Source organism: Ictidomys tridecemlineatus, chromosome 11 (genome assembly GCF_052094955.1).
Source record: "Ictidomys tridecemlineatus isolate mIctTri1 chromosome 11, mIctTri1.hap1, whole genome shotgun sequence".
Taxonomy (NCBI): Eukaryota; Metazoa; Chordata; class Mammalia; order Rodentia; family Sciuridae; genus Ictidomys; species Ictidomys tridecemlineatus.
The window spans coordinates 71,925,301-71,942,805 of record NC_135487.1 but is presented as its reverse complement, the minus strand read 5'-3'; the positions used below and the strand labels follow the sequence as shown (position 1 = coordinate 71,942,805).

Sequence of the window (17,505 nt, the reverse complement as noted above, 5' to 3'; positions counted from 1 at the left end):
TCCCTCCAACCTCTGCTTTCTGCCAACACATAACTTTGTGACTCTTAACTCTTCTACCTCCTCTTTCCTTCATAAGGACCTGTGTAATTACATTATCCCTGATGAATATTCTCTCAACCCAAGACTCTTAATTTAAATCACATCTGTAAAGTTCCTTTTACCATATAAGGTGACATTACAGGTTATGAGTTTTATAGATACAAGCATTTTTGGGGAACATTATTTCATCTACTGCAATAGCTATTTAAAAGAACAGAAAAGAGAAAGAGAACAAGAAACTTTGAAAGTACTGATATGGAAAATTTTCCAGAATATATTATGAAGTTAAAAAAAACAAGGTACACATATATTTATGCTACATTTTGTATAAGAATAGGAGGACTTCTTATGTTTTTCTTTTTTTTAATTTTTTTTTCTTTTTTAAGAGAGTGTGAGAGAGGAGAGAGAGAGAGGGAATTTTTTAATATTTATTTTTTAGTTCTCGGCGGACACAACATCTTTTTGGTATGTGGTGCTGAGGATCGACCCCAGGCCGCACGCATGCTAGGCGAGCGCGCTACTGCTTGAGCCACATCCCCAGCCCTCTTATGTTTTTCTTGAAGGAACTCTGGAAGGATCCTAAGAAACTAGTAAAAGTGGCTATTTGGGAGGTTAAGAGAAGTGGATGAAATTAGTAGATAGGGACAGGAGTAGGTATCAGAACTTTTAATGTATATTATTTCTACTTTTGTGTTTATTTACAGAAATAAATCTATTTATCATTCTGTGAATAACCAAAATGTGGAAAAAAATATTCTATTTCTAGAAGGCAGTTAAAGGACAAAAGACTCCAGTGTATTGGCTTCACAGAATTGACTTAATTTTTTTGCTTCCTTTGAACAAATACCTGCTTAATAGGAAAAGGTTTCATTGAAATTCTTTTTTCTTTCTTTCTTTCTTTCTTTTTCTTTCTTTCTCTTTTTAAGTAATACTATGAAAAAGGCCAGATCTAATATTTGGACCCATTTGATACTGATAATTGAACCCAGGAGCTCTTTACCACTGAGCTCCGTCCCCAGTTCTTTTTTATTTTGAGACAGGGTCACACTAAATTGCAGAGGCTAACCTTGAACTTGTGATCTTCCTCCCTCAGCTTCCTGAGTAGCTGGGATTGTAGGAATGTACCACTATGCCCAGTTTTATTATATATCAAAGTCATGTTATCCTTTTAATAAATCCATTCAGTTATTTAACAACTGTTTTCTGAGTACTGAAGTTAGAGCAGACAAAATAATACACAAGTATTTTTAAAATATAAGGTGTCCAAAGCTGATAGAGGCAAAGAAAAAAAAAGTGAAGCAGAGAAGAAAAGGAATATAGAGTGCCAAGGGAGGAATATACAATGTTATATACGGTAATCTTTGTGAGCCTCACTAAGGTGACTTTAGGAGGTTTAGCAATCAGGTGGTTACCTAGAGAAGAACGCTGTGGACTGCCTTCTAGAAATGCAAATGCCCTGACAATCTGACTGGCAGTTTGTATCAGTAACCAGCATAGAGGCAGGGATGGGATAATTAGAGAGAAGAGTTGGAGGACCTAAGACCAGAGGGATAGCTGGGGGTCGGATCAAGCTGAGCTGTGTATGTCACTCTTAAGACTATGTTGCTTAAGACAATGTCACTACACAGGCAGCCACTGGAGAGTTTTGAGCACATCAATGACATATTCTGGCTTGTGTCATCAAGGAGATCTGGTGCGTTAGTGAGTGAGAAAGACTTTCCAAAGATTCAGGAGAGAAGTGCCAGTAAATTGAGCCAATAAGGCGATGGGAGACTTGGCAAAGAGTGATTGCATTCTGAATATGTTTTTGAAGTTAAACTAACAGTTTTTGTTGATGGATTCTTTATGGGCTTTGAGAAAAAGAGAGGAGTCCAGGATAATGCTGCAGTTAGACTGCTTCTGTCTTTGCACTTTGAATTTTCTAGGGCACTATCTTCTACAGTGAATGAATAAGAAAAAGATACAGCTGAGAATCTCAAGCATCTTTTTTCTCTGCATCACCTTATTCTCCATTTCAGCTAGGTGTCCTGTTTTTCCCTCAGCCATGTTTGGAAACTGGTTCCTGGTTTCTTAATACTGTGGAATTATTAATGCTATTTTATTGCTAAATTCTTTTGCCATGAAGCCTGCTCTGTGTTCTCATCTCTTGTCATGTAAGACCTCTTGCTGCTGTTCAGCCGCACTGAACTTCTCTCAGTTCTTCCAACAGAACAAATTATATCTTGCCATTTTCATTTATTTGTTTTCTCCTCTCCACCCTCATCCCTTCCAGACTGTACTAATTGGAAACTCTATAAAACAAGGATTATAGCTTGTTAATTGTTTTATTTCCAACTCTTACCTGAACTCCAAGCTTAACATTTATATAGTTCCTCAATATATATTTACTGAATTTATCCTTTAGTTCTTGACATCTTTTGCTTCTGGTTCATCTCCTTAAAATTTGACTGCTTTGCTTCCTGTTCACAGAGTGACATTTATTTCTTTATGTATTTTCCTCCCTAACTTATCTGTGTATCCTAGGCTCAGAGCCTAACACATAGTGGGCATTTAAATGAAGTTTGTTCATTTAGTATTCAGTACAGAATACTAAAATACAAAAATAAACTTTATGAACTGAGAGAGAGAGAAAAAAAATAACTACTCTGCTCTTTTCTTCTCTCTCTCTCTCTCTCTCTCTCTCTCTCTCTCTCTCTTAGCTATTCCAGTTCTTGGTTCTTTGCCTGGATCTCCTTATTGGCTCCGATACCATCCTTTCTAAGCCATCCCTGTTCATTTTGCCTGCTGAGTTTCTGCTCTCTGCATGTGCAGATCTTTGTTCTTTTTGTGTATCCTGGTTTTGCCCTGTTTAGTTGTTCCTGGCCTGTTGCCTCCTTCAGACATTGCCCGATCCTTTACACCTTGGTCTGTTCAGGCTGCTATAACAAAGGACCACAGACCAGGTGGCTTATCAACAAAAGAAATTTCTTACAGTTTTGGGGCTGGGAAGTGCTAGATCAAGGCACTGGCAGATTCTGCATCAGATGAGGGCCTGTTTCCTCATGAATGTCACTTTTTCACTTTGTCCTCCCAGTGGACACAGTAGTGGGAGGGATGAATTAGCTCCCTTTTATAAGGACACTAATACAATTCCTGGGGGCTCTGTGCTCTTGATTTAATCATTGCCCAGAGGCCCAGCCCCGTCATACCATTACCTCAGGGATTAAGAAGTCCTCAAATGGGGCTGGGGATGTGGCTCAAGCGGTAGCACACTTGCGGCCTGGGTTCGATCCTCAGCACCACATACAAACAAAGATGTTGTGTCCGCTGAAAATTTAAAAATAAATATTAAAAAAAATAAATTTAAAAAAAGAAGTCAACAAATGGATTTAGAGGACATAAACATTAAGTCCATTGCATTTAACATTAACTTGTTTCTTGACCCAGCTTCTCTTCCTGGCTTTTCTGATTTGCTTAGAGAGAGGTAGAAGAGTTTCCCACATGCTCCAGAAACTCATTGCTGATCCTTATTTCATTTAGACTACGTTTCAGGGTTATCAGTGTTTATAGCTAGGATTTCCACACTATGGGGAATGGGGAGTACATGTCCTCCTCAACACAGTGGGTCATTTTTCAGACTTAGAGTTGGCAAATCATTCTGCATCTCACCTCAATCTTAATGATTTTTTTTAACCAAATAAACCATCTTTAGATAATACTTACTCTTTTCAATTTGGACTTTCATGACTCAGAATGAGTCTGTCAAGTTACATTTAATCATTTTCTTATAACTGATTCCTCCATATAGGTTCACCAGAATTTCCTGAATGATCTTTTTGCCAATAATAGTACTCAGATGATCTTTATTTATTATACCAATAAACTGAGCAATGACTAACATTACCATATTTCCTCTCCACATTTTTCAACCTTAATATACAGGAAGCCCTGGCTCAAGCTCTTTGGATTGATATCAAGCGCATGGATGACCCAGAGTGTTACTTTAATTCTTTGCCAAAAGAATTAGAAGTAAAAAGAGATCGGATGGTGCGTTTACTTGAAAGTGTTGGCCTGAAACCCATAGTTCCTGATGGGGGATACTTCATCATAGCCGACGTGTCTTTACTGGGTTTGTAAAGGTTTTTATTACTTCAATTATACAGAAACTTATGTTTTAAATTATAGCACAATTATGCAGAAAAGATTGGGGTCAAAGCCATAGCAGCATTTTATCTATAGAAAAGGATATATTTTCACCATGTGATGTGAACTTTTACGATTATCTTTATTTTTAGAACTTTTACCTGAAATGTGACTGTTGATAAGTGTTGGTGTTTAGTAGAGTCAGTGTTGTTCAAGGTATTCTATTAAACACAGAATTTGTTCTCATCCTGTTCTGCATGTAATTTAAAACACCAGTATATGAACTAACATAGGTACCCTGTGTTCATTTAAACAAAATTTTAATTTCTTTTTTGCTTAACTTTAAAATTCCCAATAGTTCTATGTCTAAAAAACAACAGTTGTTACTTAAAGCTGATAGATGTAATTCTGACATGCCATTCACAATCTAGAAATTAAAAACATGATGTTTTATATATAACTTACTTTCCTTTAAAGAAATCCTATGAGGAGCTAGGGTTGTAGCTCAGCGGTAGAGTGCTCGCCTAGCATGTGCAAGGCCCTGGGTTTGAGTCTCAGCACCACATAAAAATAAATAAATAAAATAAAGGTATTATGTCCAACTTCAACTAAAATCAAAATATTTTTTAAAAATCCTATGAGTAATAATAAACTATACACAACTATTCTAAAGTTAGTTTTGTTTTTAAAATCTAGTCACAAAAAAAGCTATATGCTACTCAACTTGAAAAACTGAAATTTTTTTATTTATTGCAAATTTTAGAAAACTGGAGAAAGTAAAAGAAATCTTCAATTTTATGACAAAACAATGATTATATTTTTGAATTTATATTCCTCACACAGGAATTATTTTCTAGTACACAAATATGTGACAGTACCAATTTCCGTGTCTTGTAATGGTTCACTATCACCTTTGAGGAGCAAGGTGTCATGGTTTTCCCGTGCTTTGGACTTGAGAGAGTGGTTGTAAATCCAGATGGGGCAGTAGGGGAGGTGGACGTGGGTGTCTTTCCCAGAAAGTTCCTTATCCTGGTGAGCAGCCCCATGCCTCAGTGTGTGATCTGGGAAGCGTTGTTTATACTGGCTGACACCCCTGGGGCTCTTTCCTGACCTGTGTCCAGTTTATTCCTACCAAGATAGCCACTTTGTAGGGAAGCTCTTTTTAGGAGGAAAGTCGATTTTGGTTCTTTTGGACAAGTAGGACACACCAGAGGCAGAAAAACAAACCACATGAAATGAAGAATCCATGTATTACTTACACATCCCAGGGAGAAGAGGCCAGCGCTCCTGGTAGTAGAGATCACAGGAAGTGTGGACCCTCTGGGAAATGCACACTCAACCTGTGGGTAGAAAGCAAGAGAGAGAAGGAAGTACTTGTGGGTCAAAGCTGGGGTTTTTTGTTTGTTTTGTTTTTGTTTTTTTGCTTCTTGTGGTATTGAGGATTAAACCCAGGTTTAAAATTATGCCATGTAGGAGGAGGAGGAAGTCAATAGTTGGGTCCCCTGAATTCATATGGTATTGTAATTAGCATTACAATTGTAATTATCACTGAGCTACATCCCCAACCCCCATGTCCCCTTGTCCCCTTCAGTTTACAGCAGTACAGGACTGCACTGTGTGGGCCAAAGTCTTACCCCAGCAGGAGCGTTAACCAGCAAACACAAGCTGGGTAGAGTTACAATTTGACTGAGAGATTGTAGGTGTAGTGGATCTTTACAATCTTTGCGGAGTGGGGGGAGGCAGTTAAGAGGGCAAGTCAAATGGGTTGTACCTGACTGTCCCACAGGGAAGTGGTCACCAGGAGGTGATTATACAAAGAAAATATCTGAGAGGAACAGAGGAAGTAGAGAAGTGGAAACTTTGAGGGTGTTGAAGTCTTGCTTCTGGTATGAGAATGTCCAGCTTAGGTACAGAACAGATACTGAGATAACATGAAAATATAAGAACTTACTACATAAGGTTTGGCTCAAACTGAAACAAGTTTATCTGTCTTCATTTGTTGTGAGAGAACAAGAAGTTATGGCAAGCAGAGGTTCTTGTGGTCCTATTGCCAGAGAGCTGAACTTGGCAGGTTCCCAGGCTCCATATGTACATAAAATCCTTTCAGATGTTCTGTACTCGGAGGTTTGGAAAGCAAACCTATATTGGGTCTAAACCAGCAGCTTGTTTTATGAGATGAGAAAAAGAAATAGCACGGTCTTCATCACTTATATTTTTGCCTTTGAATCAGAAATCCACAAAATTCTCCACATGAATTATTTTAAAGAAAGTGATGTATACTTCATGTTTCCAAAAGGAATTTGAGCCTACTCACATTAAAAGTCTCTTACATAGTAACGTATGAGTAGAAATGACCACATATTATAAATTAAAAAATCATGCCATGTAGGAGGTGGAGGAAGTCAATAGTTCGGCTCCCTGAGTTCATATGGTATTGTAATTAGCATTAACTTGAGACTTTCTCGTGGCAGCAAAGGGAAATTGAAAAATGGAGTTGATTACATAATTCCTGGCTAAAGGAAACTTCATAGTTTCTTAGATAAAAATAGTTCTTGTCTGGATTCAAATTTTTCCAGATAGTAAATTCTAAAAAGGATTTCTCACACTGTGACATTAATTATCAAAAGGGCAATGATGGAACTCCAATTATTGCACTAAAGCTTTTAATTAGTTTCCAGTGCTTTCCTCAGTCAATCCATAAAGCATACAACACCCTCTTAGACCTTGAACTAGTGTAGTTAAAATAAGAATGGAAAGGATTTGGGATAGAGAACCTTTCTTCAGGGGATGTGGGTGGGGGTGGAGCTTGCTTCTTTATGGTCCTCACCTATGGGGGAAATGTTTATGTCTGTAAAATCCTCCTACACGTGAAAAAAACTTTGTTTTATTTTATACTTTTACTTATTTTGATTAATTTGTTAACTGGTTAATATTTATTGAGCATTTATGATATAGTAGGTATTACATTAAGAGTTTTGCAAGGCCAGGCATGGTGGCACACACCTGTAATCCCAGCTGCTCAGGAGGCTGAGGCAGGAGGATCACCAATTCAAACCCAACCTCAGCAACAGCAAGGCACTTAGTAACTCAGTGAGACCCTGTCTCTAAATACAATATAAAATAGGGTTGGGGATATGCCTCAGTAGTTGAGTCCCAAGTTCAATCCCTGGTAAACCGCCCCCACCCCCCAAAAAAGAGTTTTACAAACATCACATTTTCAAGAGAGTTATGAGATTGGTGCTATCAAGTCCCCACTATTAGATGAGAAAGATAGAGGATCAAAGCTGCGTAAGGGGGGATATAGCTCAGTTGGTAGAGTGCTTGCCTTGGATGCACAAAGGCCTGGGTTCATCCCTCAGCACCACACAAAAATAAAAAGCTGGTTATGGTGGCCCACCCTTGTAATATTAGCAATTCTGGAGGCTGAGGAAGAAGGATTATAAGTTTAAGGCCAGCCTCAGCAATTTAGTGAGGCCTTAAGCAACTCAGTGAGACCTAGTCTCAAAATAAAAAGGGCTGGGGATGTGGCTTGGTGGTTAAGTGCCCCAGTGCTCAATCCCTAGTGCTCCCTGCCTCTCCCCAAATAAAGAGACAGAGTATCAAGTTAATTTACTGAAGTTAATCAGCTAATAAGTAATGGAACTGGTTTCTGAACCTAGAGATTTATACCCTGACCGATGAACTTCATCCTAGAACTTAAAAACGGGAATCTCCTGCCATTGCTTCTACTAAGAATCAGAATTACTTAGTAAATAAAAGAAGTCAAATATCTGCTTTTTTTTCTTTTTCTTTCTTTCTTTCTTTTTTTGAGTAATACATGTAAATTTCATTAATAAGAGTACCCATCAACATTAGCTATTTTGGGGTATGCCAGAAAATCTAACAATATAAGTCAATAAATTTAAAGCAATAGGAAATATAATGTCAAACTAATGTCAGAGAAATATCCTGCCCAGACTTTAAAGCAAGGTTGATGAAAGGGATAATAATAGGGATGCATATTTGAAGGTCTTTCCCCAAAATTCAAAATATTCAAAACAGTGTATTATATGGAAGCAAGAGATAAACAATAAGTACAGCATTTGGAAGATCTAAACAGACATTTTCGGTTTGTAAACAATAATATGTACTGATTCAACAAACTTTTTTTTTCAAAATTTATATGCTAGCTATTCACCTAAGTGTTCGGAGAAACAAAAGATTAAAGAAATGGACAATTTGCCCTCATGGAGCTTAAAAATCAATTAGGAGATATAAATATCACTTATGAATATATTTAGTTGTTATTTCATTAGTAGTTGCTATGGAATCTTATTTCTAGATGGAAAGGCAACACTCCTCTTTCCTTCCCCTTTCCTGTGTCCTCCTGTTCTAACAGCTGCGTGTGTGTAGAAGTGTGGTTGGTGCACGTGAGTGCTGCTCTGAACTTCTCACTTTGCACCTCACCATGCAGTTCAAGTACCAGCATATTCTGTGAATATCCTCTAAGAAAGTTCTAAACTAAACCTATTTAAATCAGAAAAAAAAAATTTGAATCTTGATAGACTTAAGTGAAATCCATGTTGTTTTAGATGCTGATCTCTCTGATATGAAGAATGATGAGCCATATGACTATAAATTCGTGAAATGGATGACTAAAAATAAGGTATGTTTATTGGCCTTGGAACATTGTGTGTATTTTATAGATAATTATGAAGGAAACTTGCTAACATGCTTTGGAAATTATTTTGTTACATGTTACTATACTCATGGCTTCTTGAGGGATTTTTTTGGGGGGAGGGGGCAGAGTACCAGGGATTGAACTCAGCGGCACTTAACCACTGAGCCACATCCCCACTTTTATTTTGTGTTTTATTTAGATCCTCCTGACTCAGTCTCCTGAGTTGCTGGGATTATAGGCATGTGCCACCACACCCGGCTTCTTAAGGGATTTTTAAAATATTCTTTTTTGGAAATTATGAATATTCAGAAGTGTGTATTTATTTCTCAAAATTAATATTTGAAATGTAAATAGTTTTCCTACTGGATCATCCCGTTTGTTTTTCAGAAATTATCAGCCATTCCTGTTTCGGCATTCTGTAACTCAGAAAGTAAACCACAGTTTGAGAAGTTTGTGAGGTTTTGCTTCATTAAAGTAAGTTCCCTGTTATACCCCAAAACACATTTATAATATTCTTCCTTGCAATTTATAACACACTTTTACTCTGTTGCTACAAATTATAGGTTCATATGCAGTTTTTACATTTTACATTGATACTGTGTATCAAAACTAGACACAACCTACTTTGAGGGAAGGAACATAATCCAGAAAATTTATCTATAATATAACAACGTCCAGCCTATAATAAAAAAAAAATTACTAGATGTATGAAAACATACATCAAAAAAAGTGACCCATAATTTCTCAAAAAGTATTCAAGAAAAAGGAAAATATCATCATAAGGAGTACACAGAGGAATTTAGGACTATAAAAAAAGAAACACATGAAAATTTAGGACCTTAAAAGTATAATATCTAATCTGAAATATTCATAGGGCTTAATAGAGGATTGAAAATATCAGAGGAATAAAGGTCAGTTTATATACAGACTCATAGAAATAGATTCAGTCTTTAAAAAGAAAAGAAAAAGTTTTGGGTTTTGTTTTTTTTTTTTTTTTTGGTGGGGAGCAGTACCAGGGATTAAACTCAGAGGCACTCGACCACTGAGCTACATCCCCCGCCCTATTTTGTATTTATTTAGAGACAGGGTCTCACTGAGTTGCTTAGCGCCTCACTTTTGCTGAGGCTGGCTTTGAACTTGCAATCCTCCTGCCTCAGCCTCCTAAGCCACTGCGATTACAGGCATATGCCACCACTCCCAGCTGGGAAAAAGTATTTTAAAAAATAAGCAGAACCTCAAATATGTGAGATAACATCAAGTTAGAATACAAACACGATTGGAGTACCCAAAAAAGAGGAAGAAATATGGCAGAAAAAGTATTTTAGGAAGTAATAACCAAGCAAGGCTCAGTGACAATGCCTATAATCCTAGCTACTCAGACACCTAAAGCAAGAGGATCCCAAGTTTGTGGCTAGTCTTTGCAATTTATTTATTAATTTATTTTAAATATTTACTTTTTAATTATAGGTGGACACAATATCTTTATTTTATTTTATGTGGTGCTGAGGATCAAACCCAGTGCCTCACGCATGCTAGGCGAGCGCTCTACCTATGAGCCACAACCCCAGCCCTAGTCTTTGCAATTTAGTAAGACTGTCTCAAAACTTGAAAATAAATAAAGCAGGTTGAGGATATAGCTCAGTGGAAGAGTGCCTCTGTATTCAATCTCTAATATGGAGAAAAAAGAAGTCACAGTTAGATTTTTCCCATTTTGGTAAAAAGCAATTGAAAGATCTCAAAAGTTCACTGAACTTATATAGCAAGATTTATAAAACCAAAACAACAGAAAAAAAAAACCTAGGCATATCATGATTAAACTGCTGAAAATGTCAGCCTTGTAGCCTGTATTATCCAGGAAAATGTCCTTCAAGAATGAAGATGAAGGACATTCCTGAAAATGAAAGCTGAGAGAACTCATCACCATCAGACCTGCACTCAAAAGTTTTCTGAAGGTATCTTTCCAGTTTTTAAGATGTTACTGCTCTGGGCCTTGTGGTGCACGCCTGTAATCTGAGCAGCTAGGAAGGCTGAGGCAGAAGGATTGCAAGATCAAAGCCAGCCTCTACAAGTTAGTGAGGCCGTAAGCAACTTAGAGAGACCTTATTTAAAAAAAAAAAAAAATGAAATGACTAAAGATGTGACTCCGTGGTTAAGTGCCCCTAGGTTCAATACCTGGTACAAAAAAATAAAATAAAATAAAATAGATGTTACTGCTACTGGAAATAGCCTTACTATGATCAAAGCACTCTACATCAACTGACTCTGCCATAGTCCTAGTCAGAATAATGTAAACATTGTTTTCCACCTCTAGAGATAACCTATAAACAAACTGAGGAAGAACTGTTCAGAATAAAAACCTTAGCAATCTTACAATGTAAGTATTCAGTTGATTGTAATGAAAACGAAAAAGTAAGGCAATTAATACTATCTTACAGTGGCTCTAGAAACAGGTACAAGTGCTCCTTCACTTAACAGTGGGGTCACATCTGGATAAACACAGTAGAAAATATGTGTGTCAAAAATGCATTTAGTACACCTAACCTACTGAACCTAATAGCTTAGCAACACAGTACACTGTGGAGCACCAATTGTTTACCCTCATGACCACATGTGGGTTGACTGGGAACTACAGTTCATTGCTACTGCCCGGCATCTATCACTTACCAGGGAAAAGATCAAAATTCAACATCTGATTTCTACTCAATGCCTGTCACTTTTGCACCACCCTAAAGTCAAAATAATCCATCTTAACTCAGGGACCCACTTTATAAGTTTAATATTTGAGTCTATAAACATAACCAACAGGGGGAAAAAAAAAAGAGTAGTACAAAACTTCAGTTTTAAAATGGTAAACACAGACCTTTCCTCTTTTGGAAAATATTCAAAAACAGCCAGGAGAGTAGTAAACTAATTGAGATTCCCCAGTGGGTGAGGGTTAGGGTTACCAAATACAGTGGAAGTGATGGCAGAGAGAGGATACCTATGGATGATCCTGCTTAGGCAGGATAGAAAAGAGATTCTGGTTAGGCTGTAGATTTCCTCTTTAAGCCATGTCATCACTGCCAGAATTATGTTGATTCAATGTGGAGGAAATACATGAAATTAGGGGCAACCATTTAATTAGTTGGGAAGAAATGAAGTCTAAAAGACCTTCCCCTAACAGAATTCTCCCTAGTTGTATTAAACTACGCTGTGAGCCAGGAAGAATTTCTGCTGTCTTCTATTAGTGTCCTTGCTCCTCCCTTACACAAATCTGCAAATATATCTTCAAATCTGACAGAGGCAGGGGGTAGCACCATTGTTATGTACAACCCTGGGAACAGTGTGTGTGCTGGCAGTGAGAGCTTACCTAGGGAATTCAGTAGAAAGTGATTAATAATTAAAAAGGACCAGCTATGAATCTTTTAAAAGGATACCATAAGGAAAAGAGAAAGGCACAAGGAAAAACAAATGTCAGACAGACCATTCACTGGGAAAATGTTGCCATGGAACTAATAAAAATTGTGACATTTGAAACTCTAAACTTTTAAAACAATAGACTAAAGCAGAGGATTTTAAAGTTCAGAGAAGATAGGATAAGATAATATAAGAAGATGAGATGGTACTTGTCAGAGCTCAGGCAGGAAACTGAAGGGAAAATAAAGCTATTGGGAATTATGGGTGGCATTGGTAATATCACAAAGGACAGTAAAACTCTATGTGCATGTTAAGAATTGAGAAAAATAAGGAAAAGGAAATGGAAAGCAATAAAGAATTTTATAATTTTAGAAAAAGTATGGAAGTGGGGACTGGGGATGTGGCTCAACCGGTAGCACCTGGCATGCATGCGGCCCGGGTTCGATCCTCAGCACCACATACAAACAAAGATATTGTATCTGCCGAAAAACTAAAAAATAAATATTATGAAAAAAAAATTCTCTCTCTCACTCTCTCTCTCTCTTAAAAAAAAGGGATGTGTTACATATAAAAAAAAAAGAAAAGAAAAAGTATGGAAGTGGAAGAAAAATGAAGTATGGGGAGTCCATTTGTAGAACAAATGGAACCCGAAAAGAATGTTATAGCTTTATTTTCAGAATGTTTTCCATTTTAAAAAAGTGAAATAAAACACAAATTAAAGATTAAAGAAAGTGCCTGGTCTCAGGAAAATGTGGGACACAATGAATGACATGGAGTATGCCTTGTTTGATATACTGAACTTCAAAGATAAATAATTCTTTGGGCCTCCAGACAAAATCAGCCAGGCCTCCTGGAGGGCCAAAGAGGAAGATCTCTGTAAACTGAGACTCTCTACGCCAGCATCTGATTTTGGAGGAGAGTATAGCAATAGCTGGAAGTCCTTAGAGAAAGATGACAAAAACATGCCAAGAAAATGGAAATCTAAAGAAAACAGGTTGGATTCAGAGTTGATAAAACTAATAAGGTAGAAAACAGCACTTTACAATGTTATGGGTAAAATCCTCAGTAGCTGTCAAACTTCTGAAAGAAAGGACACTCCGCTTTTCTCATAACAAGAGAAATGAAAATTAGAACTGCAGTGAAATTTTATTAATGTATTAGATTGGCAGCAACTAAAACTTCATAAAATACTTGTCACGCCTTAAGAGTAGGAGTACAATTTGTAAAATCTCTGTGGTGGTTATTTCAAATGTTTCCATCCAAATGCAAATTCATATGCCCTTTGGCCCAGAAATTCTACTTTTACGATTGTTTTTCTGTGGATTTTTTTCTTGAACATTTTGACTCATGTTCATGGGTTTTCAGTGAAGCATTGTTTGTAATAGCAAAAGATTACAAATATTCACCAGCGGGAGCTGCTTGAATAAATTGTAGCATATTTACATCAAGAAAAGAATGATAGAGCACAAGCAAGGAACAGAACAATTTGCACAGAACAGTATCATGTATATAAAAGGAAGAAATAGACACTTATAAATACCTGAGATAGCTTTTGAAAGATACATAATAAAATCTCAGCATTGCCTCTGCAGAGGAGAACTGAGAGAGCTGAGTGGCTGGTGGAGGTAGGTGGAGACTGACTGATGGAAAAATATCAAGTTAATTACTTACAGTGTCCCCTCACCCCAAACACTTTATTGCATATTCCCCATAAACAAGAACATTTTCCAAAGCTACAATAAAACCCTCAATGTCATGATGTTAACGTTGATATATTATTATCTCCATCGAAGCCTCACAACTAATCCATGTTTCATTAATTGTCCTAATAAGGTCCTTTTTATAACGAAGAAGTAAATCCACACCAGAATTATGTCAAACTTTTTAGGCCAGTATATTCATTGCATTTAGTTATTATGTTTCCTTCAAACTGGAATGGCTCCTCAGGTTTTTTTTTTTATTTTCATGATCTTAAGATATATATGCATATGTATGTATGTGTGTGTGTGCATGTGTTTATGTATACCCATTATTTTGAAGAAAGTCCCTCAATTAAGTCTGATATTTCTCTGATTAAATTAGGGCTGTTTGTAAGAAAACCACAAAAGTAGTGCCTTTATTGCAACAGATGACACATAATTTCAATTGTTCTTTTTATTGCTGGTGTTAACTTCAATCACTTAAGTGGTGCTCTTCTACCCTGTCTACTGTAAAGTTATACTTTTTCCATTAAAAAAAAATCATAAGTATTTTGTGGCAAGGTACTTTGAAGATCTGAAAATATTCCATATCTCATCCAATAATTTATTCAGTTTACCTGTTCCTTAGTATTAGTAAAAACCCACAGCTTCCAGTTTTATTCAATGGGCTATAATGGCTGTAATTTATTATCATTATTGTTACTACTACTGCTACTGCTACTACTACTATCCTTGGATATTTTAATAGTCATATTTTCCCAGACTTGGCCACTAGGAGCTCCTTTAAGCTGCCTTCTGTTTCCTTTGATGCATCTCCATCATTTTGGGGTATCTTCTTACTTTATGGCCTAAAGAAGATGTACTAGTTCATCTAATCATTATCTACCACAATCTGGAGTCAACTATTTCCAAGGAGGCCTGGTTCTTTTAAGTGCAGAGTAGTGTTTAAAAAACAAGATCTGGACATTAAGAATGTCACTACTGTTGGGGTATTGCTAATTCCAGACCCTTCCTCACAGTGGACAGAGGTAGGGAATATGTGAGTTTATACACATAAATACATACACATTTATACATAATACCCAAAGGGGATTGGTTCTAGAACCCCTACAGATACCAAAATTCACAGATGTTTAAGTCTCTTATATAAATGGCATAGTATTTGCACATAACAAATACACATCTTCCTATATACTTTAATATCACCCCTAGATTATTTGTAATCTAATATAATACAAGTGCTATGAAAATAATTCTTATACTATATTGCTTAGAGAATAATGACAAGAAAAATCTATATATGTTCAGTATAAAAGTAATTTCTTTAAATTATTTTCAATCAGCAATTGGTTGAGTTGCAGAACCAGTGTACGAAGGGCCAATTGCACAAATACCTACATCTAACATGTTAAAAGCCACAACAGGGTTTATTATAATTTTCTCCCTTCTCATATTTGAACCTCCCTCCCTCAATAGTGATTCTCGTTACTTAATTACTTAATTAAGCAATACCTCTGCATGTAATCATTCTTCTGCTGTTGTAACTACTTTCACCCAATCCCCAAATCTCTCAGTGGATGCCCTTTACCCAACTTAGGCTTCTTCTACCAAGCTGCTGTCACCTCCCCCATATGGTCATTGTTCTCACCCTATCTTTGCATCCACACCCCATGTTGACCTGCTCTGTCACCCTACTGGAAGAAGTGCCCTCCATAGGTCTCCAACACCCCGCATCACACTCCCTCTGTCATTCACTACATAGGAACCTCCCTGTCCCTTTCTGGGCTGTGACAGGCATGCTGTGTGCCTGCCTTACCACATCCAGGGCACAGAACCCTGCATGGGGCCCACTACCTCCCGGATGCGTTACTTGCACTACCCTATTTCAGGTCACTGCCACCATTGCTCCTGCCCACCTTTTGCCATCCAAATTGGTCACCCTGCTCATTCCACTCTGGCTGCAGCATCCTACACTAGGCTGCACAGGTCCCTGGCCTCCACACATGGACTTCCCCTGCACCCAGCCCCACCTATTAGCTTTCATACTGAATCATTCTAGAAGAGAGGGAAGAGAAAGAAGAAGCACTGAAGAGGAAACCCCAAAACTGATTTTTTGCTGCTTACTCTTTAGTTTAATTTTATGTCATAGCACATATAACCAATTCAAGAACTAAGTGGATTATTTTTTGATGATCATAGCTGAAATTTTGATAGGAAAAGGCAAAGTCTTGTTTAAAATAAACTAAAAATTTTTTTGACAAAAAGCAATTAAGATAAGTTATGTCAAATCTATAGTTCATATTCTATAAGCAAATTGTATGGTTAATCCATTAAACTACATAAGCTAAAATATTTTAACTGAGAAGTCTATGCATTATATACCATAAAATGGTTATACTGAACAAGTAAAGCACTCTTATAAAATTTTTTAAAAGTAGAAAAAAGTCAAATAAGCTACTCAAACAAAGAAATTCAAATGCCTACTTTACAAGAAAAGGATCAGTTGCACTAATTGCAGTTTTAAGCATCAGTGGCACATTCATTATTTATCTGATCATCAGGTAATAGACACTTGAATTGTTTCCACTTTTTAGCAATTATGAATAATGCCACTATAAACATTTGGACACAGATTTCTGGGTGGGCAAATGCTTTCATGAACTAAAATTTTTGGTCAAAGTGAATTATAATGAAAATATGTTAGATTCACAAAGAAATAGAATCATAAGCATATTATTTAGATTTTGTTGGCAAGCATTAGAACTAAACCCAGATATTGCTGTAAAAGGTTGTTTTTTTAGGGGGGATTAATAAGGACAAATGGAGATGGGAGAAAAGACTGCTATTAATTTTCAATATAAGCTCTTCTCTATGATTTAATTCTATAATTAATTTAACTACTTTCCTTTTTGAGGGTTCTGCATTTACATTTTAACTTTGAAGATTTTTCTTCACCTAAGATCAGTTATTCACTGAAATCTTCATTTTGTGTTATTATGGTTTATATCTTTTCTATTTAAATCTTATTCATCTTGAATTTATGTTGGTATGTAATGATTGTAATCATTTCATTAATTTACAGAAAGACAGCACCCTGGATGCTGCTGAGGAAATCATCAAGGCATGGAGTAAACCGAAGTCTTGATGTATGCAAACCACGCTGAGGGTTCCACTACATGGCCTAGTATGGACTTGTACTCAGTGCTGCCCCCTGCTGTGTGTTAAAAACTAATATTTCAGCACCAATGAATTTAAATAAATATTTCCATTGTTTTCCAAAGTTAACCTCATTGCTAACAATATACAGGAGATCTAACTTTTTTTTAGTTGAAATGTCTTAAAACACCTTTTATCATTTTATGACAGTCAACCCAACATAGTAGATGAGAACTGGGAGATCTTAACCTGCAAAACCTCTGTTTCATTTTCCTCATTATAAAAGGGGAGTAGAAATAGCATCAGCTTCATATGAAGGTCGTCTGATGGCCTAATCTATGTAAAACCTGGTAAACAATTACTCATAATAATAGCCGATTTCATTTCTCCATTGTGGGAAGACTTCTAGCCAGTTACACCCCTCTGTCCTAT

General features: G+C 36.7%; 1 protein-coding gene across 4 annotated transcripts in view; it reads left to right on the top strand.

Annotated features, from left to right (window-relative positions):
* The window catches only part of Kyat3 (kynurenine aminotransferase 3), a 48,329-nt gene extending 31,132 nt beyond the window's left edge, over positions 1-17,197 (top strand). For all 4 annotated transcript variants that reach the window (XM_021735817.3, XM_078026660.1, XM_078026661.1 and 1 more), the window contains 4 exons: positions 3,961-4,147; positions 8,733-8,806; positions 9,209-9,295; positions 17,000-17,197. In XM_021735817.3, the coding sequence (XP_021591492.2) occupies positions 3,961-4,147; positions 8,733-8,806; positions 9,209-9,295; positions 17,000-17,062 (411 nt within the window). In that variant the 3' untranslated portion in view covers positions 17,063-17,197. The remainder of the gene's footprint in view (positions 1-3,960; positions 4,148-8,732; positions 8,807-9,208; positions 9,296-16,999) is intronic.
* Positions 17,198-17,505: the final 308 nt, after the last annotated feature.